At 43.2% G+C, this 19,543-nt stretch overlaps 1 protein-coding gene and 1 long non-coding RNA gene across 2 annotated transcripts in view; one reads left to right on the top strand and one right to left on the bottom strand.

The window, feature by feature from the left end:
- LY86 (lymphocyte antigen 86) overlaps positions 1–5,600 on the top strand; it is a 40,193-nt gene extending 34,593 nt beyond the window's left edge. The window contains exons 4-5 of the mRNA XM_054019620.1: positions 118–170; positions 4,074–5,600. Of these exons, the coding sequence (XP_053875595.1) occupies positions 118–170; positions 4,074–4,157 (137 nt within the window). The 3' untranslated portion in view covers positions 4,158–5,600. The remainder of the gene's footprint in view (positions 1–117; positions 171–4,073) is intronic.
- LOC128832332 (uncharacterized) overlaps positions 1–19,543 on the bottom strand; it is a 52,557-nt gene that overhangs the window by 15,611 nt on the left and 17,403 nt on the right. The gene's annotated exons all lie outside the window — the stretch shown is intronic.

The following is a 19,543-nucleotide window of genomic DNA, read 5'->3' as shown; positions in this document are numbered from 1 at the left end:
TTTAAGTCCTAGAGCACTTGTCACCAGGGGTTTCAAAGTATTGCTATAAAATAGTGCATACTATCAGCTGCTTGTTTCCTTTGTGCATTGCACAATCATCATCCATTTGTTTTTCAGAACATATCTACTATGAAGGGCCTGTCACACTGGGAATCCATGAAATCCCCCAAGTAAGTTCCCTGTGGTTATGTCCTGAAATCTAAGAGTTACCTAAGAGCAAAAAGCGCAATAATAATGGGTGATTTCAACTATCCCCATATTGACTGGGTAAATGTCACCTCAGGGCATGACGCAGAGATAAAATTTCTAGATACCAACAGTGACTGCTTCTTGGAGCAGCTAGTCCTGGAACCCACAAGGGGTTGGGGGGCAGCAATTCTTGATTAAGTCCGAACTGGAGCCCAGAATCTGGGCCAAGAGGTAACTATGCCTGAACCAATCAGTAATAGTGACCATAATGTACTTACATTTAACATTCTCATAGAGGGGATAAAAGCCCCCCAAACCCTACCATGGTAACATTTAACTTTGAAAAGGTGAACTATACAAAAATGAGGATGATTGTTAGATGGAAATTAAAAGGAGCTATCACAAGGGTTAAATACCTACAAGTAGCAGGGGTACTATTTAAAAACACCATAATAGAGGTTCAGAGTAAATGTTTACCCCCAACCAGAAAAGACAATAAGAGGACTAAAAGAATGCCACCATGGCTAATAATCAGAGTAATGTTTAGAAAGACATCTTGATGTCACTGAGGATAGCTCTCTGAAAACTTCAGCTCAGTGAACAGCAGCAGTCAAAGAGGCTAACAGAATGTTAGCAACCATTAGGAAAGGGATAGAAAATAAGACAGAAAATATCATAATGCCACTCTATAAATTCAGGTGCCCCCACACCTTGAATACTTTGTCCGGTTCTGGTCGCCCAATCTCAAAAAGAATATAGTGGAACTGAAAAATGTTCAGAGAAGGGCAATAGAGATGATCAAGGATGTGGAATGGCTTCCATACGTGGAAAGACTAAAAAGATTAGGGTTGTTCAGCTTAGAAAAGCAACGACTAAAGGGGGATATGGTAGAGGTCTCTTAAATCGCGAATGGTGTGGAAAAAGTGAATAGAGAGGTGTTAGTTACCCTTTCCCACAATACACAAATGTGGGATCATTATATGAAATTAATAGTCAGCAGGTTTAATACAAACAAGAGGAAGTATTTCTTCACACAATGCACAATTAACCCGTTGAGCTCATTGCCATGAGATGTTGTGATGGCCAAAAATGTGACTGGGTTCAAAAAAGAATTAGGTCAATTCATGGAGGATAGGTCCATCAATGGCTATTAGCCAAGATGATCAGGGATGCAACCCCATGTTTGGGATGACCCTAAACCTCTGCCTGCCAGAAGCCAGGAGGGAAAGACTCAACTGCCTTGTTCTGTACACTTCACCTGAAGCTCTGGTATGGGCCACTGTTGGAGACAGGATACAGTGACAGACGGACCATTGCTCTGACTCAGTATGACAAGTCTTATGTCCTTAAGAACCACCGCATGGTCCTACCAGAATGTCCATGCAGAAGAAATGGAAAAAGGAAGAAGTGGAGAGGAGGTGAAAGGAGTTTAGACTAGAGGACACAACCTCTCTCTCCCCTCTTTTCCTTACCATCAGTCCCTCCCTTCTACTCTCATTGGCCTATTTTACCCCCTCCCCTTCCCTGCTTATCCATTATGCCTTTGGAAGTAGCATACTCCATACTGAACCAATCTCCTGCTTGAATTTCAACAGACAGGCACACAGTGCCAGAGATGCTGAAAGCCTTCTAGCCTCTGTTTACCTGCCCAGGCACAACTAAACGCTGTGCTCGGCCAGGCAAAGACACTGACCATTTGCCAAAGAATTGAGGAGGCCAGTGGAATGGGGCAAAGGGGTCTAGCTCAGAATGGCCATTGGTTAAGAACTTGCAGGTGGGGAGAATCATGGCCACCAAAACTAAAGTGTACAATCCCATTAAGCAGTCAAGGACCTACTACCGCTTCATTCTGCTCATGTTGACTAGTATATAACTCCATGAGACATTGATAAGCAACTTGGCCCATAAGTAGTCCCACTGACTTCAGTGAGACCACTCCTACAATAAGGTTCTTAAAGTGAGTAAGGATATATATTTCATAGATTTTTAAGGTCAGATGGGACAATGAGATTATCTAAGAAAACCTTCTATAAGAATCTGGCCCTGTGAGAGTTAGGGAATCCAGACCTAAATAAGAAAGACAGTCATTCTTCTCAGATTTTTTTATTTATAAAAATTCAGTTTTCCAAATTATCAAAAAGTTATAATAAAGTTTAAAGAAATCCAGTCATTCTAGAACAATTGGGACAGGTCACAGTAGCCCCATATCCATCCAAAAGACTATAGAGCACTGAAGAATTAATACATTTATAAGTAACAGAACAGGAAACCAACCTCAATTACCTAATAAGGGCCTAATTCTTCCACTCTGACCCATAAGTGGAATAAGGTACTACTCAATATGTATATGGGTGGCAGAATCTAGCTCTGATCATTATAAACATTGATCTAATATCAGCAATCTCAAGAGAGTCCAGAGGCGACACGCATGGGGAGAAGGCATGCGGGGTCATGTGCCTCCCCAGATTTCTACCTAGGTTTGCCGGCCCCATTCTCAGGGGGGGGAGGGCAGTGACTCGAGCTATTTTGGGGGTGGCCAAACCTTTAAATTTTGCCACCCACTACCACTCACAGCAGATATGAGTTGTCTCTGAGAGACTCTGTTCAGTGGAATCCAGCATAGGCGCCAATTTTCCCTGGCGCCGGTGGGTGCTCGCAGCCCCTCGCCTCTGGCCCCACCCTGACAATTTTTCCCCGTGGGTACTTCAGCCCTGGAGCACCCACGGAGTTGGCACCTATGGAATCCAATACAAACAAGGCTATATACTCAGGAGCCATGTTGTCATGGGGCCTCCTCCGGAACCTACACTGTACTGTCCCCAAAGAGAGGTTCAAGGCGGAAGAGGCCAGTTACTGTTGCAGAAATCCACATGGTACAGAGAGGAGAATCCCCAGGAAAGCAATCAATTACTAGATGCACACATCCGCCGCCTCAAAGCCAGAGAGCCCTGAACACCCAGAGAGGTTTCTATGGGTGGAGGCCAAAGGCAGCACTGCTCCCCCGAGCCTCCACACTTCTTTTAGGTTTCCTGCCCAGTTTCTACAGAGAAGACCAAATGTGGCTCAAAAATCCAGAATTAAAACAAATTTCTGTATTAAGTCCTCCTCTCAATCTCTTAAGTGAGCTTAGCCACCTGACTTTCCCAATACTTCTGACTGTTAGGAGGAGACAGATGTTTTGACCTATGAAATTAGCATGTCCCCTAAGCCCAGGTCTACACATTTAGACCGTGCATAGTTTCTCTTCTACATTGGGCAGAGTGCTGATGTGAAATTGTCCCCAGAAGGAAGCGTTATTGTTTCCACTTGTTTTGTTGGAACTAAAATACAGCAAGTTCTGTGTCTGTGTCATGTGTTTCTACAGATGATGCTTTTTTTAAAAATACCCAATTAATATGTTAACGTCTGTGAAAATTCATCTGAAGTTATAATAGTGCAATATTTGAACAATAAGATTAGAGTGGGATGAATCCCAGTCAAAAGAACATTTCTCCCACTCTGATTACACAGCAGCTGCAAAGTAAAGAGAAAGCCTTAATAACAAAAGCCAAGGTGCAATTGTTTCAGAAAAAGCAAAAAAAAAAAACTGCATGGACCTGAAAGGAATTTTTAAATATCAAAGAGTTTTGTTTCCCTATGGAAGCATTCACCAACATGTTTTAATTTTGAATTTGCTGCGCTATCAACATTTGACATGTACGAAGAGGGACATTTGGCAAGAAAAATGGGCCACACCTTTTACCGCCATTGAAACATATTTGGACTGGAAGAGCTTTCAGGAGGGGCATGACTATTTTAATGAAAAAGGGGTCTCTCTCCTATGAAGAGAGGCAGTTCTGTACTATCTGTGCGCTAATCTAATGTTTTGCTTTTGTTTCACACAGGGAGAGTACACAGTTTCAGTGAGGCTGTATAATGGAGATCATCTCACCGTTGCTTGTGCTGATTTTACCATAAAAAATAAATAATTTTTCCCCATATAAACCAAAGAAGTGATCAGAAACAGTTCATTTAAAGGGGCAGGTCACCAAAATAGTGCAAGCTTTGTAGCTAAGAAAGTTAGTTATATTCTACATCTACAGTGATATTGAAGGAAATAATTCCACTCAGAGGTTCGGGTGCTATTCTTGTTTATAATCTATTGTTTTTAAGAAGTCACTAGACCCCCAAGAGGTAATTTATCCTATGACATTCACTGTACTCCATTTGTTTTTGTTTCTATAATATATGGCTGCTTTAAAATAGCAAGAGTTTTAAACACTCAAAAGCCTTCTAGTCCACTAACTACAGAACTGAATGAAACAGGCATTGCTCAGTGAGCTGTCTAGCAGGAGGACATCAGAGCTTGGTGCTTGAACTCTGCCCTTTTTTCCTGGGCTACTGGAGGCAGGAGGGGACTTAGCACAGTGGTTCCCAAAAACGGGCATGCCTGCTAGAGCGATGGCTTTTGTGATTGACACTAGGCAGGGAGTTCCAACCACAGAACCCTTTCTTACCTGAACTTGGTGCAACGAATGTCTGTCTCGTTTTATACATGCTGGATCCAATGATAGACTTAGATTGTCCCAGATTTCAATTTTGCTCAGTCTGACATGATATGGGATTTGGAGAAACCTTAGTTTAACTAAATGAGAGGCAGGCCAACATTATACCAGAGGAGAGGAGTTGCAATTACTGCATTAGGAGAAGAGGGCACTGGCACTGCCCAGGTCTTACTCTTAGAAATATATGCCTTGGGAACCACTATATTGGACTCAGTCTCTGGTGGGGAGGAGGGAGTGCCTCACATTATCCCTTCCAAATTCAGTACAGTTCAGTACCTAGCACAGGGCCATTTAAAAAAAAAAAAAAAAGTAAGCTTCCAATATCTTACATTGGCTATTACAATATCAAGGTCAGGAAGGCACCCACCCCACAGTTAAACTCTCAACATGCACTTAACATTTGCAATCAATACAATATAATGCCACAAAAAGCTGCAGATACCATCTCATTTATTAACGGTGAAGAAAACCAAATTATTTATGTTCAGGAAGACATAAGGAAAGTAGGGAAAAGGCCTACATGATGTGGAAGCCTCTTCAGACATCCCGATTGCAGCATTCATCCACATACTTTTATAGAAGCTACAGCATAACCTCACTGTAGCCCTGTAGTGCTCAATGGGGATAGAACATCCCCAGCACTTTCTGTATAGACTCTTTTTAATAAACCCATGAAAGAGAGACCCAAGAATGTGAACAGAAGTATTCCACCTGCTATTTGAGCAATCCTTGTGTCATATCTGTTCTCTGGAGTAACAGCACTCCACTCTTCGATTTTTTGGATTAGCTTTTTTGTTTTTTACGTCCTTTTTAATGACATGTGAACGACCCTGCTTATATGTTATTATGTCCATCTGCTTCTCAATAAAGTCATATGAAAAAGAGTCCTTTATGTTCTTTTTTCTGTTTAGGTATTTTGCCTTTGAGGTCCACCCAAAAGGTAAAGCAAAAAACTCATAGAAAAAGTTACAATTTCTTGCTTGAGACTTGAATATCCTCTCCTCCCTGGCTTTAACAATGCAGAGAAATATCAGGATAAGAGATATAAGCCATCTTCAATTCTCTCAGAAAGAACCATTCCCCAACTGTTGCCCTGAGATCTCATCAAAAGAATACATCTCTGAACTAACAGTGCCCCCTGATAAATAACCATTGTGTTCCGAGATGGTCCTCCATTTCCCATCCATGCGGTGGACCTGTTAAACCCAGTTTCACCAACTGTGTTCAAGTTTCAGGGACCTGATCTACACTGTGAAGTTTTACCATGACTGAATATAGTTGTGAATAACCATGTTAACTGACAGTGCTCAACACAAATTAACGGGCAAAGTATAAACTCGGACAAAACATTCAATATACTGACAGCTAATTGTGATTAAACCTTGTTCTGATCAGGGTTTAAACATAATTAGCTGACGCTATGTTGAACACAGTTTATCCTAGTTGCCTGCTAAACAGTACTCAGCATTATGTTAGTTAACTCAATGAGTCACAGCTGTGCTCAGCGACAATAAAGCTATACAGGGTAGACCTCTGAGGAAGTATGGGATATCAGCCCACATACAAACAGTTAGGCAGCATGGTGCGTGTGGATGTGCACACAATGACTATGTTGTGGAAAAGCCACCATGGAGACTGACTTTAACTTTTTGTAACCTGCCCAGAAGAAGGTATCACAAAAATGGATACAAAAAAAGTTCCAAAGCTTGTACCTTCTACCAGAAGTTGGTCCAATAAACTATATTACCTCACCCACCATGTCTCTCACAGAAAGTGTTGTATTTATAGGTTTTCCCCCCTAAATTTAAGCCCTCTCTACAAAACTCCTACATGGTTACAAAAGTCAGAACAAACTGACATGGAGAAGAAACCATCAAAATTGCATCTAGCAGTGTTAGTAGCACACGGAAATGTTCCCTATGTCCAGCTCGCTTCCATGACAAACCTTGCCGCTAAAATCCTATTGGATGGCCTTGCCTTCAACCAACCAACCATACCAGATGAAAAACAATCCCAAGGGCCTTCGCTAGTTGAAACACCTCCAACTAAAATAGGTGTCCCCTATGACCTAGACATTGCCTGGGCTTCTTCAATCCAGAAGCATACCTCCAAAAATTTCCATTACCGGAGAAATAAATAAACTGGTCATCTCTTACTTAAGGTGTGGTACTACCTGTGTGCTGTGGACAATCAGTTACGCAATAAACTACACATCCGAGCAACACAATCTCATCTCCGGAAATCAGACTTCTATTGCCTGAGCTAAAATAGATCTCCCTTTGGTGTTAACTGTAGCAGGTCCCTTAGGATATGTTTACACTGCAATAAAACACCAGGCGCGGCTGGTCCATGTCAGCTGACTTGTGCTCACGGGGCTCAGGCTGGAGCCTGGAGCTTCAGCTGGAGCCTGGAGCTTCAGCTGGAGCCTGGGCTCTGGGACTTTCCCCCTTGCAGAGTCTCCAGAGTTCGAGTTCCAACCCGAGCCAGAATGTCTACACTGCAATTTTACAGCCCCACAGCCCAAGCCCCGACTTGGGCCAGCCAGGGGTATTTAATTGCTGTGTATATATACCCTTAGCCTCTTGATGGACCAGCTACTAGAGGATCTCACACAAATACACATACATAAAGCCAGTACATCACACCAAGATCAGCTGAACAGTCCTTGGTTTCCGCACAAGCACTGCTTGTCTCTTGCTGTCAGAGAGAATTATGTAAATGACTAAAAATAAACCCAAGTTCTTACTCCCCAAATAAAACTGGAAACACATTTTATTCCTGGGGGTGTACTCGAACCCTTTGCTCAGTTATTTGCTATCTAAGAACTAAGAGGCTTCCCTTGCCAACCCTGCTCCACAGCTTAGCAGCCCATAGCTTCATCTGCCTCCAGATTAAAAAGTGGCTCAGTCCCTTCATCCTGAAAAGCCCCTTGGCTTAACCCAGCTTCTCCTTTTATTTCCTGTTCATAATCAGCCTCAGCTGGGCCCCTCCAGGCTTGGCAGTTTGGGCAGTTTCTGCAGGACAGGGATTTTTGTCTTCTCTGGTCCCAGTATAGCATGTTAACCCCTTCATGTCCCAAGAAGGTGTGGGGCGCAGCCACACTGTGATGCCTGAATTAGAACAGATTTAGCAATTACAGCATTTGTCTTTCCAAAATAGCCTTAAAAAGCTAAATAAAGCTACCATAGCAACAAACAAGTTCTGATTATACCTGGGCTGTGTTAGTGTGAGAGCACATCCTCCAGTGATTCACAGCTCTAGAGAGGAGGAAGGATGCTTTCACAGAAACAAGGACCTGTGAACTTCCCAATCAGCTCTCCTGGAAGCCAGGAGGAGGAGGAGGCAGAAATAAAATCGATGGCTAGATTCTGTGCTCAAAGACTTCCCTGAAGGAACTGTGTGGGTTGGAAACAACTTTGGGGATTTGTGTAGTCTTCTGTTGTCTTCAAAAGTGCTATTCTTTTCTCAAAATGAGTGCATGTATTTTTAAGGATCCTTTTTAGACTCTTGAGTGTGTTTCTAAAGAAGGCTCTGGCTGCTCCATTTTATTCTTTCATTGGTTCTCTGGGACACAGTGGTGGGGGAGACCTCAGAAGGGTCTGAATCAGGATAATGGCAAATTAAAACATGAAGTTATCTTCATCCTAGTCCTATACACCACCCAGCTCTCATTGCAACAGAATAGCACACCCATATTCCTGATGAAGGATCCATGTGGCACCTAGGCCCCACTCTTTTAAGGAACTGCATGGGAGCAAACCTGTGCCTGTGCAGAGCCTCACTGAACTGAAAGGGGCTCCATGTAACACAAAGGTCCAACCACATGTGCTCCTGCAGGACTGGGGGCCTGGATGACACTGTGGTTGGCACATTACAAATGCATAAAATGAATAGATGATGTGGATGTGGGATCTCCATGCCTCCAATGTTGTAAAGCACATTCCAGTCGGGAGCCCCAAAGCAACAGAAGGACTTCAGAGAGTGCGTCTGCACTTCGAAGACTAGCCCAGCACACAAAGCTAAGGACTAAAGGACACAAAGGTCTTGTCTAGATGGCAAGTTAATGCGTGACAAACTGGGGAGTGTATCTTTAGTGTACGAGCATTCATACACTAACTGGCTGTGTGGACCCTGCTACCACACACCAGAAGTTCCTTGGTGCACTTTGACCTACTCCCATTTGAAATACGAGTAGGGCAATGGCTGGAAGAGCAGTCACCACCCCTCTGTGTCAACTGCATAGGGTATTGGGGCCACTGGATCTGTGTAAAGGGCTCCCCTACTGCTACACCAACAGTTACCTGTGCAGGAAGTAAGTGGTGCAGAGGACTTGGGGTGCCCTTTCCATCACAGTTGATTTTCATCTATTTTGCAAAAATAAATAATTAAATAGTACTTGCCCCCAATGCTACAGATGCAAAACCTTCCCCTTCATGGCATGACAGAGCTGGCTGGAGGAGGTTATACACTGTCTCTTGGGTTCTGCTGAGAGGGGCCCACATGAATTGTTTTGCAAGGGTTACAAATTTGTCTCAACTTCCTGAAGACCCCCCCGCTACAGTGAGGCTTATAATTAATATCACAGCATGGCTGTTGGGCAATTTGGGGCCATCTCTATATACATATCATTTAAAAAACAAAACATTGTGTCATCAAGATTTTATACTATTTAGATGTGACTCATTGTACCATCACCACTTGGCCATCTTAGCCATTGTTTGTTCCACTTCCTCTAACTCTCCATCTGTCTGTTTTGTCTTCTTTAGTTTGTAAGCAGAGCTGGTCAAAACTCAGCATTACTGTCTCACAGAAAATTTTGGCATTCCAAATTAGACCAAAAACAAATCTTTACAAAATTTCCCAAAAAATGGAAATTCAGAAAAAAAATGTTTTGGAAAAATTTGTTTTTATAGGAAATGTCATCAAAATTATACACAAATTGGACAAATTCTGAAGCACAGTGAAGCCTGAGGTACAAGACCATGCTGGACTGACAGAGAAGTAAAATGTGAACAGCAATGACAAAAGAAACAAAGGAGACACAGTAAGTTAATGCCACATTTGTTATATGTTTTAAACCCATGAAATGAAAGAAAAGACATTTGTGTTTGAGGTGGATAGAAAGATCATTATTACAAGCCTTTTCTAAAAGGTATCCATCATCATTACTATTACCTAATATTAGAAGTTGACCCAGGTACTAGAAAACTGTTGGGATCAAGAGAAAATAACATTTTCACCAGCTGAGGGCCTCCCACATGCAAAACTAACTAGCCTGAAAGAATTGGAGAAAAGCAATTAGTATCAGCCAGCAGACAATTGCCAGGGTGATTTCAAGCATCTCCAAAAAGCCTGAAGAAAGAGATCAGACATACAAGACACACTAAAAGAGACCAGGCTCTTGCTTAGATGGATTTCCAGTACAGTGGCAGCATTAGGCACCTGCAACCCATGCAATCGTTGGCGGCCCCGAGGCAGCCCCCTGATATGGTAACTGAGTTACAAATGAACGCAAGCCCAGCCCAGCACGATGATGCAGGGACGCAAGCCCACCCAGTGTCAATACTTGTAGGGGTCCAAGAACTGAGCTCTGCAGGGGCTCACCATGAGACAAATGCCACCCCTGTTCCAAAGGAGTGTATTCTGTTGGTAAGGGCCCAACTGCTATTTGGTCAGCCACTCATGAATATACAAGATGGTAAAACATCCTTTGGCATTGTCATAATGTATCCACTATCTGGTTATACAATAATCCTGAGGCTATTTTAGAGTGAGATGATAGTGGCTGGTTTCAGAAATTCAGTTATCACTGAGTCACACGTTGAGTAGCCACCCATGGGCTTTTCTTTTTTCCTCCTCTTCCCATTCTCCTCACTCTGCTCTGCCACCATCAATCTAACCACAGGACAGCATGACGCTGAGTGTGAAACAACCAGAAAGGGGCTCAACTTCCCGAGGGTTTGATCACGAGAATGGCTCTGCTGAGAGCCAAAACAAATATTTTCCAGTAACCCTGTGTCTTTTGTTTGCTTGTGTGGCTCCCATTTACTAGCTTTCTTATGGTAAATTTTACAGCTGGAGTTAGTAGAGAGACAAGGTGGGCCTATTGCTTCTCAATGCACTGACGGTTTCTTCCTTATTTAGTATTTAAACACTTGTATTTAATATTGAATGTTCTCCATCCCTTCCAAGACTAGATTGTCACTTGTTTTCCCTCCCTGCCCTCCCTTTATCATGCTGAGAGCTGTCAGCCTGAAAAATTCTGGGATCTTTTGGGGGAAGAAGTGGTGGGGAATGGTGCACACATAGCAGCGGTTTTCAACCTGTGGTCCATGGATCCCTGGGGGTCCGCAGACTATGTCTAAGATTTCCAAAGGGATCTGCACCTCCATTCAAAATTTGTTAGGTGTCTGCAATGAAAAAAGGTTGAAAATCACTGATCTATAGGGTTTAATTATTTAATGCTTGATATGCTTTAGTCACAATGCAGCTGGCTCTGTTTGATCCATATTAAGGATTCTTCTGTCCTCTCACTACTAAGCTAGATCCCAGTCCTGCAAAAACATAAGTGCTTAACTTTGCCTTCAATGGGACTAGTCATATCCTGTGCATATGTGCAGGATCAGGTCCTTTGTCCCCACATCAATCACATGATGCCAATAACTTTCCTCCCTCCCTCTCTCTAACCATCTCTGAAATGGAAACAGCAGTGGCTGTTGCAGTCCTTGTTATTTCAGGCTAGGAAACACTGCACACAAGTTCCCTGCACTCTTTCATCTCAATTTATTGAAGTTAAACCCCAGCTATTTCCCATTCTGAATGCCAGAAAGTGAAGCCAACAGAAAAAGTAAGTATTAAAAATGAAGACATCCAAACTGATCTTAATGTTGCAGAAAAAGTTCAGGCTTGAATCAATTAGCTGGAGACACTATTGTTTGTAGCCAATTAAAAATCAAAGCAGAACCAATTTACCCATTAATGGGGGTGTTGTGAAAGATGAAGAGGCTGTCAGTAGCTCCCTAGTTACAACATAGATTTTCTATTGCTTTGCAGAGATCAGATAAATGACTACCAAGGTTTTATTACTGATTCTATGAATGGGGGGGAGGGGAATCTTGTCATGAAGCTTGTATTTCTTCATTGCAGCTTGGGCTGTTCTCTAATAAGTAGAAAGGGGACATCAAATTCAATCATCCCCAAACTTCAGGGAAGTTTGGATCCAAATCACAAACAGGTGATTCTTTTCCACCTCTAATTATTTTGTTAACACCCATAAATATAACAGCAGAACTGGAGAAAATAAATCCAGATCCATTTAAAAATATGTACAAATATGTATCTTGTACGTAATGTTTAAAAAGAAAGGTGGTTAGCCACTTTGCTGCAGGTCCTAAATGGAACTTCTGTGTAGTAATGATGGAATGTGGCAGTGGAATGCCAGAGCATTCCCTACAGTGCCAAATTCCTCTGGAATATCAATATCTCCAAGAGTCACATCTTCCTGTTCATCCATAGCTGCCATACAGCCTTGTCTATATTGTGGATTTGCCTTGATTCCAGCACTCAATGGCCAGCAACCAGCAGCTGCACTGGTGTAAACTCCAAGTGCAGACAAGGAAGGCAACTATTTGTACCATTGGAGCTTACCTTGGATTCAAGCAGAACTTTATGTAATTTTTAGATTATAGGACCATGCTTTTATAGCAGTACCCTCTCTAGCAAAACAGCTCTTTCCAGCCCCAACTAAAACCTTTGCGGAAGGAAGTGCAGCTTCCCCTCTGAATCCCAGCTGTAATGAGGCTTTGCTCACACAGCTAACTCTCAAGAAAATGAGGCCCACATCCTGCTAACTACCACTGACAGAGCCTTGCTAGCCTTTTTTTTTCACTCTGGTGTCCAAATCATAATGAGGGGAATCATAATGAGAGAAGGGAACTCCAGACTTTTTCCAGCACTTAGCTAACCTGACATCTACAATGGGTCACAAATTTTCTGACTGAATGTTTTTTCATCAGAAAATGCTGATTCCTCAAGAGCAAAAAGTTTGCCAGAAACAAGTGTTGATTCTGATGAATTTTCATTTTAGAAAAAAAAATATAAATGAAGAATTTTGATAATGTCAAAACATAATATCTAGACATTTTCAGAATGGAATGTTTCAATTTTTAATTTCTCAATGATTTTTGGTTTGACATTTATTTTATAATCAAATTTAAAACAATTTAAATACTGAAACGGGAACAAAATGTTTTGATTTTATCAAAACAAAAAATTTCTATTGACCAAAACTAAAATCAGAATTTCATCCCGCAGATAATTTCACATTTTTTGTTTCTATTCCATTCAGGAACAGAAAAAAATTTCTCACACATGGAATTTCCCACAAAATAGAAAATTGATTCCTGCCCAGCTCTACTCAACTCAATACACCAAAGGTTTTTTCTGGCTGTTCTTCTGACTAGTTCTAGACACCTTTTCTTCCTCTTTACAGCTACATACCATTCAAGATCCAGTACCTGGGTGTGGAAGACTTTTAAGTAACTTATAGGATTCTACATCTTATGCTGCTATGTAATGATGTACATTCCGTATTCCAATTTGGTAACATCCAAGTCCTTATGTTATACACTATTCCAGTAGGTGGCAGTGTTAACCTAGGAGTCACTATGTATATTTTTTGTTTTGCAAGATTCTTCCTGGATACCTGACTTGGAGATTGTGAAAGGGATTTACAGTTTTAAAAATACAAATAAGAAATAAGAAGTTCTTAACTGCACACTGGTTTTATCATGGCCTTAGTGTTAACCTCTGTCTCTTGCACCAATGTTTTAAGGGCTTCCTAATTGATAATGAGAGATGTTTTATTAAATGTTATATGTTGTTATATTCATTTCTCCCCCCTCAAGTGATTCTAAAAACTTTTGTTTTGTTTTTAATCCTTTGATATCTGGAGCCAGCCTTCCCAGAGTTCTGTTTGTAACCACATCCTCACTGCACCCAAACACAATACATAAAAGGTCCTCTCTTCTCAAATGGATGTCTGGTGAAAGGGTGATTGCATGTTCCATGTCGCGAAGTATCTTACATTCTCAGTTAGGTACCATGACAACATGGCATAGTTACAAGTTTCCAGCTTTACAAGCAAAAGGTCTCTTACTTCTCTGTATCCCAAACTCACACGGAGTCAATGTATAAAAAAACTGCTGTGAAAAAATAGCAAAAGTGGTCTTGAAATCCTCTTACACCTAACTTTGTCAGACTTTTTCATAATGTAGCCCAAACCCTACTCGACAGTCTTGTGGACCACTTCCTCTCGCACTCACCATCATGGGGCCCAACCCCCCCCAAAACCCCGTTCCACTGAGCATCACAGGAACCGCCTCTCCATTTCATTCACCATCCTGGGGATCATCCCCCATTCAGCATTGTGTGGACCACCTCCTCGCTTGTCACTATTCCAGGGACCACCTTCCATTTGCAATTGCACAGATCACTTCCCATCCCACTGGCAAATAAAAAGTATCCTTGTGGTTACTGCTGCTACGAAGTAGTGATATTGGGAACACATTTATTGTATTTTTAGCTTCTTGTGTATGCAATTTAGTAGCTAGAAACAATGGGAGGAAGGAGCTAGCACCATGTGACTCACTAGCTCTCCTAAGAGACCACCAGCAAATGCACTGTGGACAACCAACAGTCCGGATCATAGAATGGGAATCCCCTGCCTACACTAATTCTGTTTTCCAGTGCTTGAACAATTCTACAAACGACACTAATGTGTCACTTCTTTTCAGTTAAGTGGGAATGTTGTAAACGTTTCAGCAATTACTCAGCCCGCCCCTTTCACACAGCAACCCAGATATTATACAAATCACAGCAAAGATTGCAATGCCTAAATTTTCTTTTATTTATTTAAAAGTCCCCATAATCAGTCACTCTCCCTGAAACCTGGCCTCTTCCTCCTGTAAGGGGACTGTTGCCCCCTTACTAACACTCAGTGGGGGTGTTTTGGTTGGCTAGCTCCCAGCACTAAAAGGGGAAGGGTCAATGGCAAATCAGGAGCCTGAGACTGACTGTCCCCAGGAACAATGGGGAGAGGCCAATGCTCCAGATCAGCCTGATTGACAGGGCGGGCAAGCTAATCAGAGAGTCAGGAGGCCGGGGGGGTCCCGTCCTCCGTGTGAACTGGAATGGCCTGAGTCAGACAGAGTGGGGCCGAGCTAAGGAGAGAGCAGGGGCCCGAGCTGAGCTGCTGGGAGCAGAGCTGCAGCCCCAAAGCCAGAGCACAGCCCAGAGATAGCAGAGCTGCAGCAACCAGAGCCAGAGGGGCCAGACAAGCAGCCAGGAAGCAGGTCAGAGCTGGGAGCAGAGTCACAGAAGCAGCACACAGAGCAGAGCTGTGCTGGGGGCAGAGCTGCAGCAACCAGAGCCAGAGAGGCCAGAGAAGCAGCCCAGGGAGCTGAAGGCAGAGCAGCAGCAGCAGCCGTGCTGAGGCAGAGTGGAGCTGGAGCAGTCCGGAGCTGGGGCTGGGGCAGTCTGGAGCCGTGTGCAGTCCGAGTGTGGTGAGCAGCTGGGGAGAGTGAGGGGGACCCTGGGCAGTGGGCCCAGCGCAGGGAGACGCCTCAGCCAAGAGGCCTTGCAGGCCAAACTTACAGGGGGATCATAACCCCGACCGGGCGGGGGCGACGCTGGGAAGAAGGGTCCTGCCACCTAGAGCCTGAGAGCGTGTGACCACCACCAGAGCAAGTGTCCAACCCACAGCGTCCCTGCAGCACAGACAGGGCCTGAGAAGGAGCCTGGGACCTACAAGGAACAGACTGAACTGCCCTGACGTTCCAGAGACACTGTTTGTAATGTTCCCTGCCACAGAGCGGGGTGATGTGTTTTCCTTTAACCTTTCCCATTTTTCCTTATTCTTTTTTAAAATTAATTGTTAATTAAACAACTTGTATTTGCTTCAAATTGTATGGAATAATCAGTGGGTCAGGGAGGTGCCCAGTGCAGAGAGAGTACCCCGGAGTGGGGACACCCTAGCCCCTGTCCTAGGTGACCACAGCAGGGTTGGGGGTCGAGCCCCCCAGGAATCCTGGGCCCAGCCTTGTTGGGGTTACGAGGACTCACCCAGACAGGAGAGTGGAAGGGGAGCCCTCAAGGGCAGGGAGGCCTCTGGGTAAAGGAAGTGGGAGCGGGGACTCAGATCCTTTCGCTAGTCCACTTCACCGGGGTAGTGCAGAAGCCAGGAAAGTTCCCCACAATAGCGGGACCATTCCCCCGCTTACACTCCCCCACGTCCTCTTTTCTACTACAGCAACAGAAATGACCAGTCTGAGGAATTGCAACCTACATGCTGTAGTTTACCAGTACAGTCCCTGGTGATATCAGAAGTGTTCCAATTAAGAGATCATTCTGACTATCAGAGACTCATAGGAATATAATGTGCTGGGAGATATTTACTATTAAGGTATTAATTACTTTAAATCTCATCAATGTACATAGCATTAAGACATTTTCAAGCTGGTAAAAGAAGAGGGGTTGTCCCTGGTGTTCTGGCCAAAATCCAAGTCAAGGAAGTTAATTATATTCTGCTTACTTAAAATACCATCTTCAGTTTCATTACAATACACTAGTTGGGCCTGATCCAACACTCATTGAAATCAATAGAAAACTCTCTCATTGACTTCAATAGGAGCTGGATCCGTGTCACGTTTACTCCTTGGCCTAACCTGATGTTAAGTGTTGTTGTCCACGGTTTAACGGCTGCTGTCTGCTGCCCTAGAATGACTGCACTTCAGGAGTGGATGAAACAATCCCTATACGTCCATTACCTTCCATAGAGAAGTGGGAGGAAGCTCAATTAGCTAAAGAAACGTGATCCAGTAGATTAAGCCCAAAATACTGGTTTTCTTGAAAAAAGTTGATAAGGAACCTGAGGTCCTAATTCAGATAAGCTTCTAATGACTGCAGTGAGTGTCTCCCTGAGTAAGAACCAAATAAAAAACTGAATCAAATATGCAGTAAGGATCTCAGGAATTGGACCAGTGTTAATACAGGTCTGTCGCATCTTACACACATTTAACATGCGCAATTCCGCCCGTCATTCAACTCAATGTAATTTTGACTATACGCGGTTTTCGCTTTACGCGCTAACCATGGAACAGAACCCCTGCGTAAGATGAGACTTGCCTGTATATATTTTCAGAAAGTTTAATTGTGTTAGAGTTAGTTGTTAGAATTAAAATATTATCATTATGGTCATTTGTATTACTGCAGAGCCTATGAGTCATGGTCCAGGACCCCACTGTGTTACACACTGTACAAACAGAACAATAAGACATTCCCTGCCCCAAAGAGTTTGCAATGTAAATACAAGGCAAGCAACAACAGATGGATAGACAGACGGGGGAGTGCAAGGAAACAATGAGACTATGTTGGTCAGCATGGTAGGCAGTGGTCTTAGCACACCAGCAGCCTGCCTAAACGTTGTCAAGTTTGTGTTGAAAGGTGATCTGTAAAGCATTTATTTTTAAATTGGGCTTATACTCTTTCCTCTTTAAGGTGGGCATAGGTGGCCTGAGAGGTTTATGGAGGTATATTTTGTTGGTTTTTTTTTAAAAAAAAAGAGGGTGTAGAAGCTTGCTTGTTTTTTAGTTTAGAAGTATCAAGTTTATAAGTGCAGTATTCTCTGGGTTTGCTGAAGGAACCAGAGGTTTCAGAGGATGTGTAATGAGAGCTCTCACACCTTAAATGAAGGGTGTGAGTGATGAATGCTCAATAAAATCTTTCTCCAACATGTTTATTAGCCATCAGAGTTCAATAGTTTAAACAAAAACAAACAGCATCTTACATCGGTAGCTCTGAAAGCACTTTACAAAGAAGATCAGCATCATTATCCTCATTTTACAGAAGGAGAAACCTAGGCACAGAGAGGTAAAGTGACCCAGCATACCTGTGGTAGAGTCAGGAATAGAACCTAGATCTCCTGAGTCCCAATCTTATGCTCTTATCCAGAAATCAAGTTTCCCTTTAGAATCTGAAAGTATTTTAGGATGCACAAGTGAAAGACACCATAAAAGTGTAGACGTTTTGAGTAGTATAGCAGCTATTAGAAGCAACCTGGAAGACTGAATTGTACCCAGTCCAATCTGAGTAATAGCAACATGTACCTGTGTTGCCCCAAGAGCAGGACAGCGATGGGAGAACTCCTCCCGTCAGCATAGGTAGTGTCTACACTGAAGCGCTACAGTGCTGCAGCTGTGCTGCTGTAGCATTTTAAGTGAAGACATACCCTCAGAGTCACAATCTGGTTCTCCTTTCCCTGTTACCCCAGGGAGAAATTAATTGTGCTTGCCCTTCTGCTGATGCAGATTACTTCTACCTCTGCACTGGCTCCAGTGTGCAGTTGGCTCCTAGTGAAGGTAGAGGGAGCCCAGCAGCCACTACTCTCCCTAACCTATGCAGGATCCAGTGATGCGGGTAAGTTCTCTTTTGTCCTTAATCCCCACCCACCCCGGTTCCCTGTGTGAGTTTGCAGGATTGCTCATGATTAAGGCCCAAGTGAACAAAGACTGTACAGTCAGATATTTACGTCAGCAAATACCAATTTCTTACCCAGACGCCGCTGGAACAGACAGTACCAGGTAACTAGACAGGTGTGGCTTTTATCGATTTTACACAGTCATTGAAACGAATTGCACTGAATCAGTTCCCTGGCAGTTATCCAAATTGTGATACTACTTTGTATTTTCCATCTCAGCATCTCCAAGTGCTTTAAAAGTCTACACTAGAGACTTCAACTATTCCTAAGGTTTTGTCTAGATTTAAAGGGGTGATGTTAGATCATGTTAGCTGGCTTGATCTAACACTTTCTAAAACCTTAGTCAAGACAAGCAAGTTGTTCTTTATCATGTGCTAGCAGGTCAAACTAAGTCCTGGGGGGCGGGGAAACTTGCTTTGGGCAGGTCTAAACTACTGCTTACATCAATCTAACTTATGTCGCTCTGGGGTATGAAAAAGACACCCCTCTGAGTGACGCAAGTTACAGCAACCTAAGTGCTGTCCACACCGGCACTATGTTGGTGGGAGACGCTCTCCCATTGACATAGCTTCCGCCTCTTGCAGAGGTGGAATAATTATGCCGACGTCAGAGCGCTCTCCCATCAGCATAGAGCATCTTCACCAGATGTGCTGCAGCTGTACCGATGTAGCACTTCTAGAGCAGACCTGCTGTTTGTCTTGACTAAAGCTTAAGAATGGGTTAAATAAGCTCAAAACAGCAGCTAACAGGATTTAATAACATACTGTATAGTACTTTTAAACACTATTTTAGACAAAGCTCAGTTGAACCAGGGCGTTGCCTTGCATCTGGCTTAGCCTTATATGCTAGTGCAAATTGGGTACAAAATGTGCCATTCTAGTTTGGTAGAATTTTACACACACTTTGCACTTATGTAAAGGAACTTTCCAACAAAACAGTTTCTCCATCAGAAAATGTCAATTCAGTGGAACCGAAATGTTTTGCAGAAATTTATCAGTTTCAGCGAACTTCCACTGAAACACAGGCAGTGAGACCTCCACCCTGCCTGCCAGCCAGCAGTCTGGAAGCCCTGAGAACCTGGCCTCAAGCTGGAGCTCCCAGAGCTTCTTGTTCCCTGTCACACAGGGACTAGGAGCTTGGCTTCCAAGCTCCCAGATCCCTCACGGCTGCCACAGCTTCAGAGAGCTTGGAGGCAGGGCTCAGCAGGGAACCTTGGAGCTCGGGCTCCCAAACTCAATTTTGTTCCAAAATTTCCAAAATGAAACATTTCGATTAT

This window comes from Malaclemys terrapin, chromosome 2, assembly GCF_027887155.1.
Source record: "Malaclemys terrapin pileata isolate rMalTer1 chromosome 2, rMalTer1.hap1, whole genome shotgun sequence".
In the NCBI taxonomy this organism is placed as follows: Eukaryota; Metazoa; Chordata; order Testudines; family Emydidae; genus Malaclemys; species Malaclemys terrapin.
This window is presented reverse-complemented; position numbering and strand designations above follow the sequence as displayed.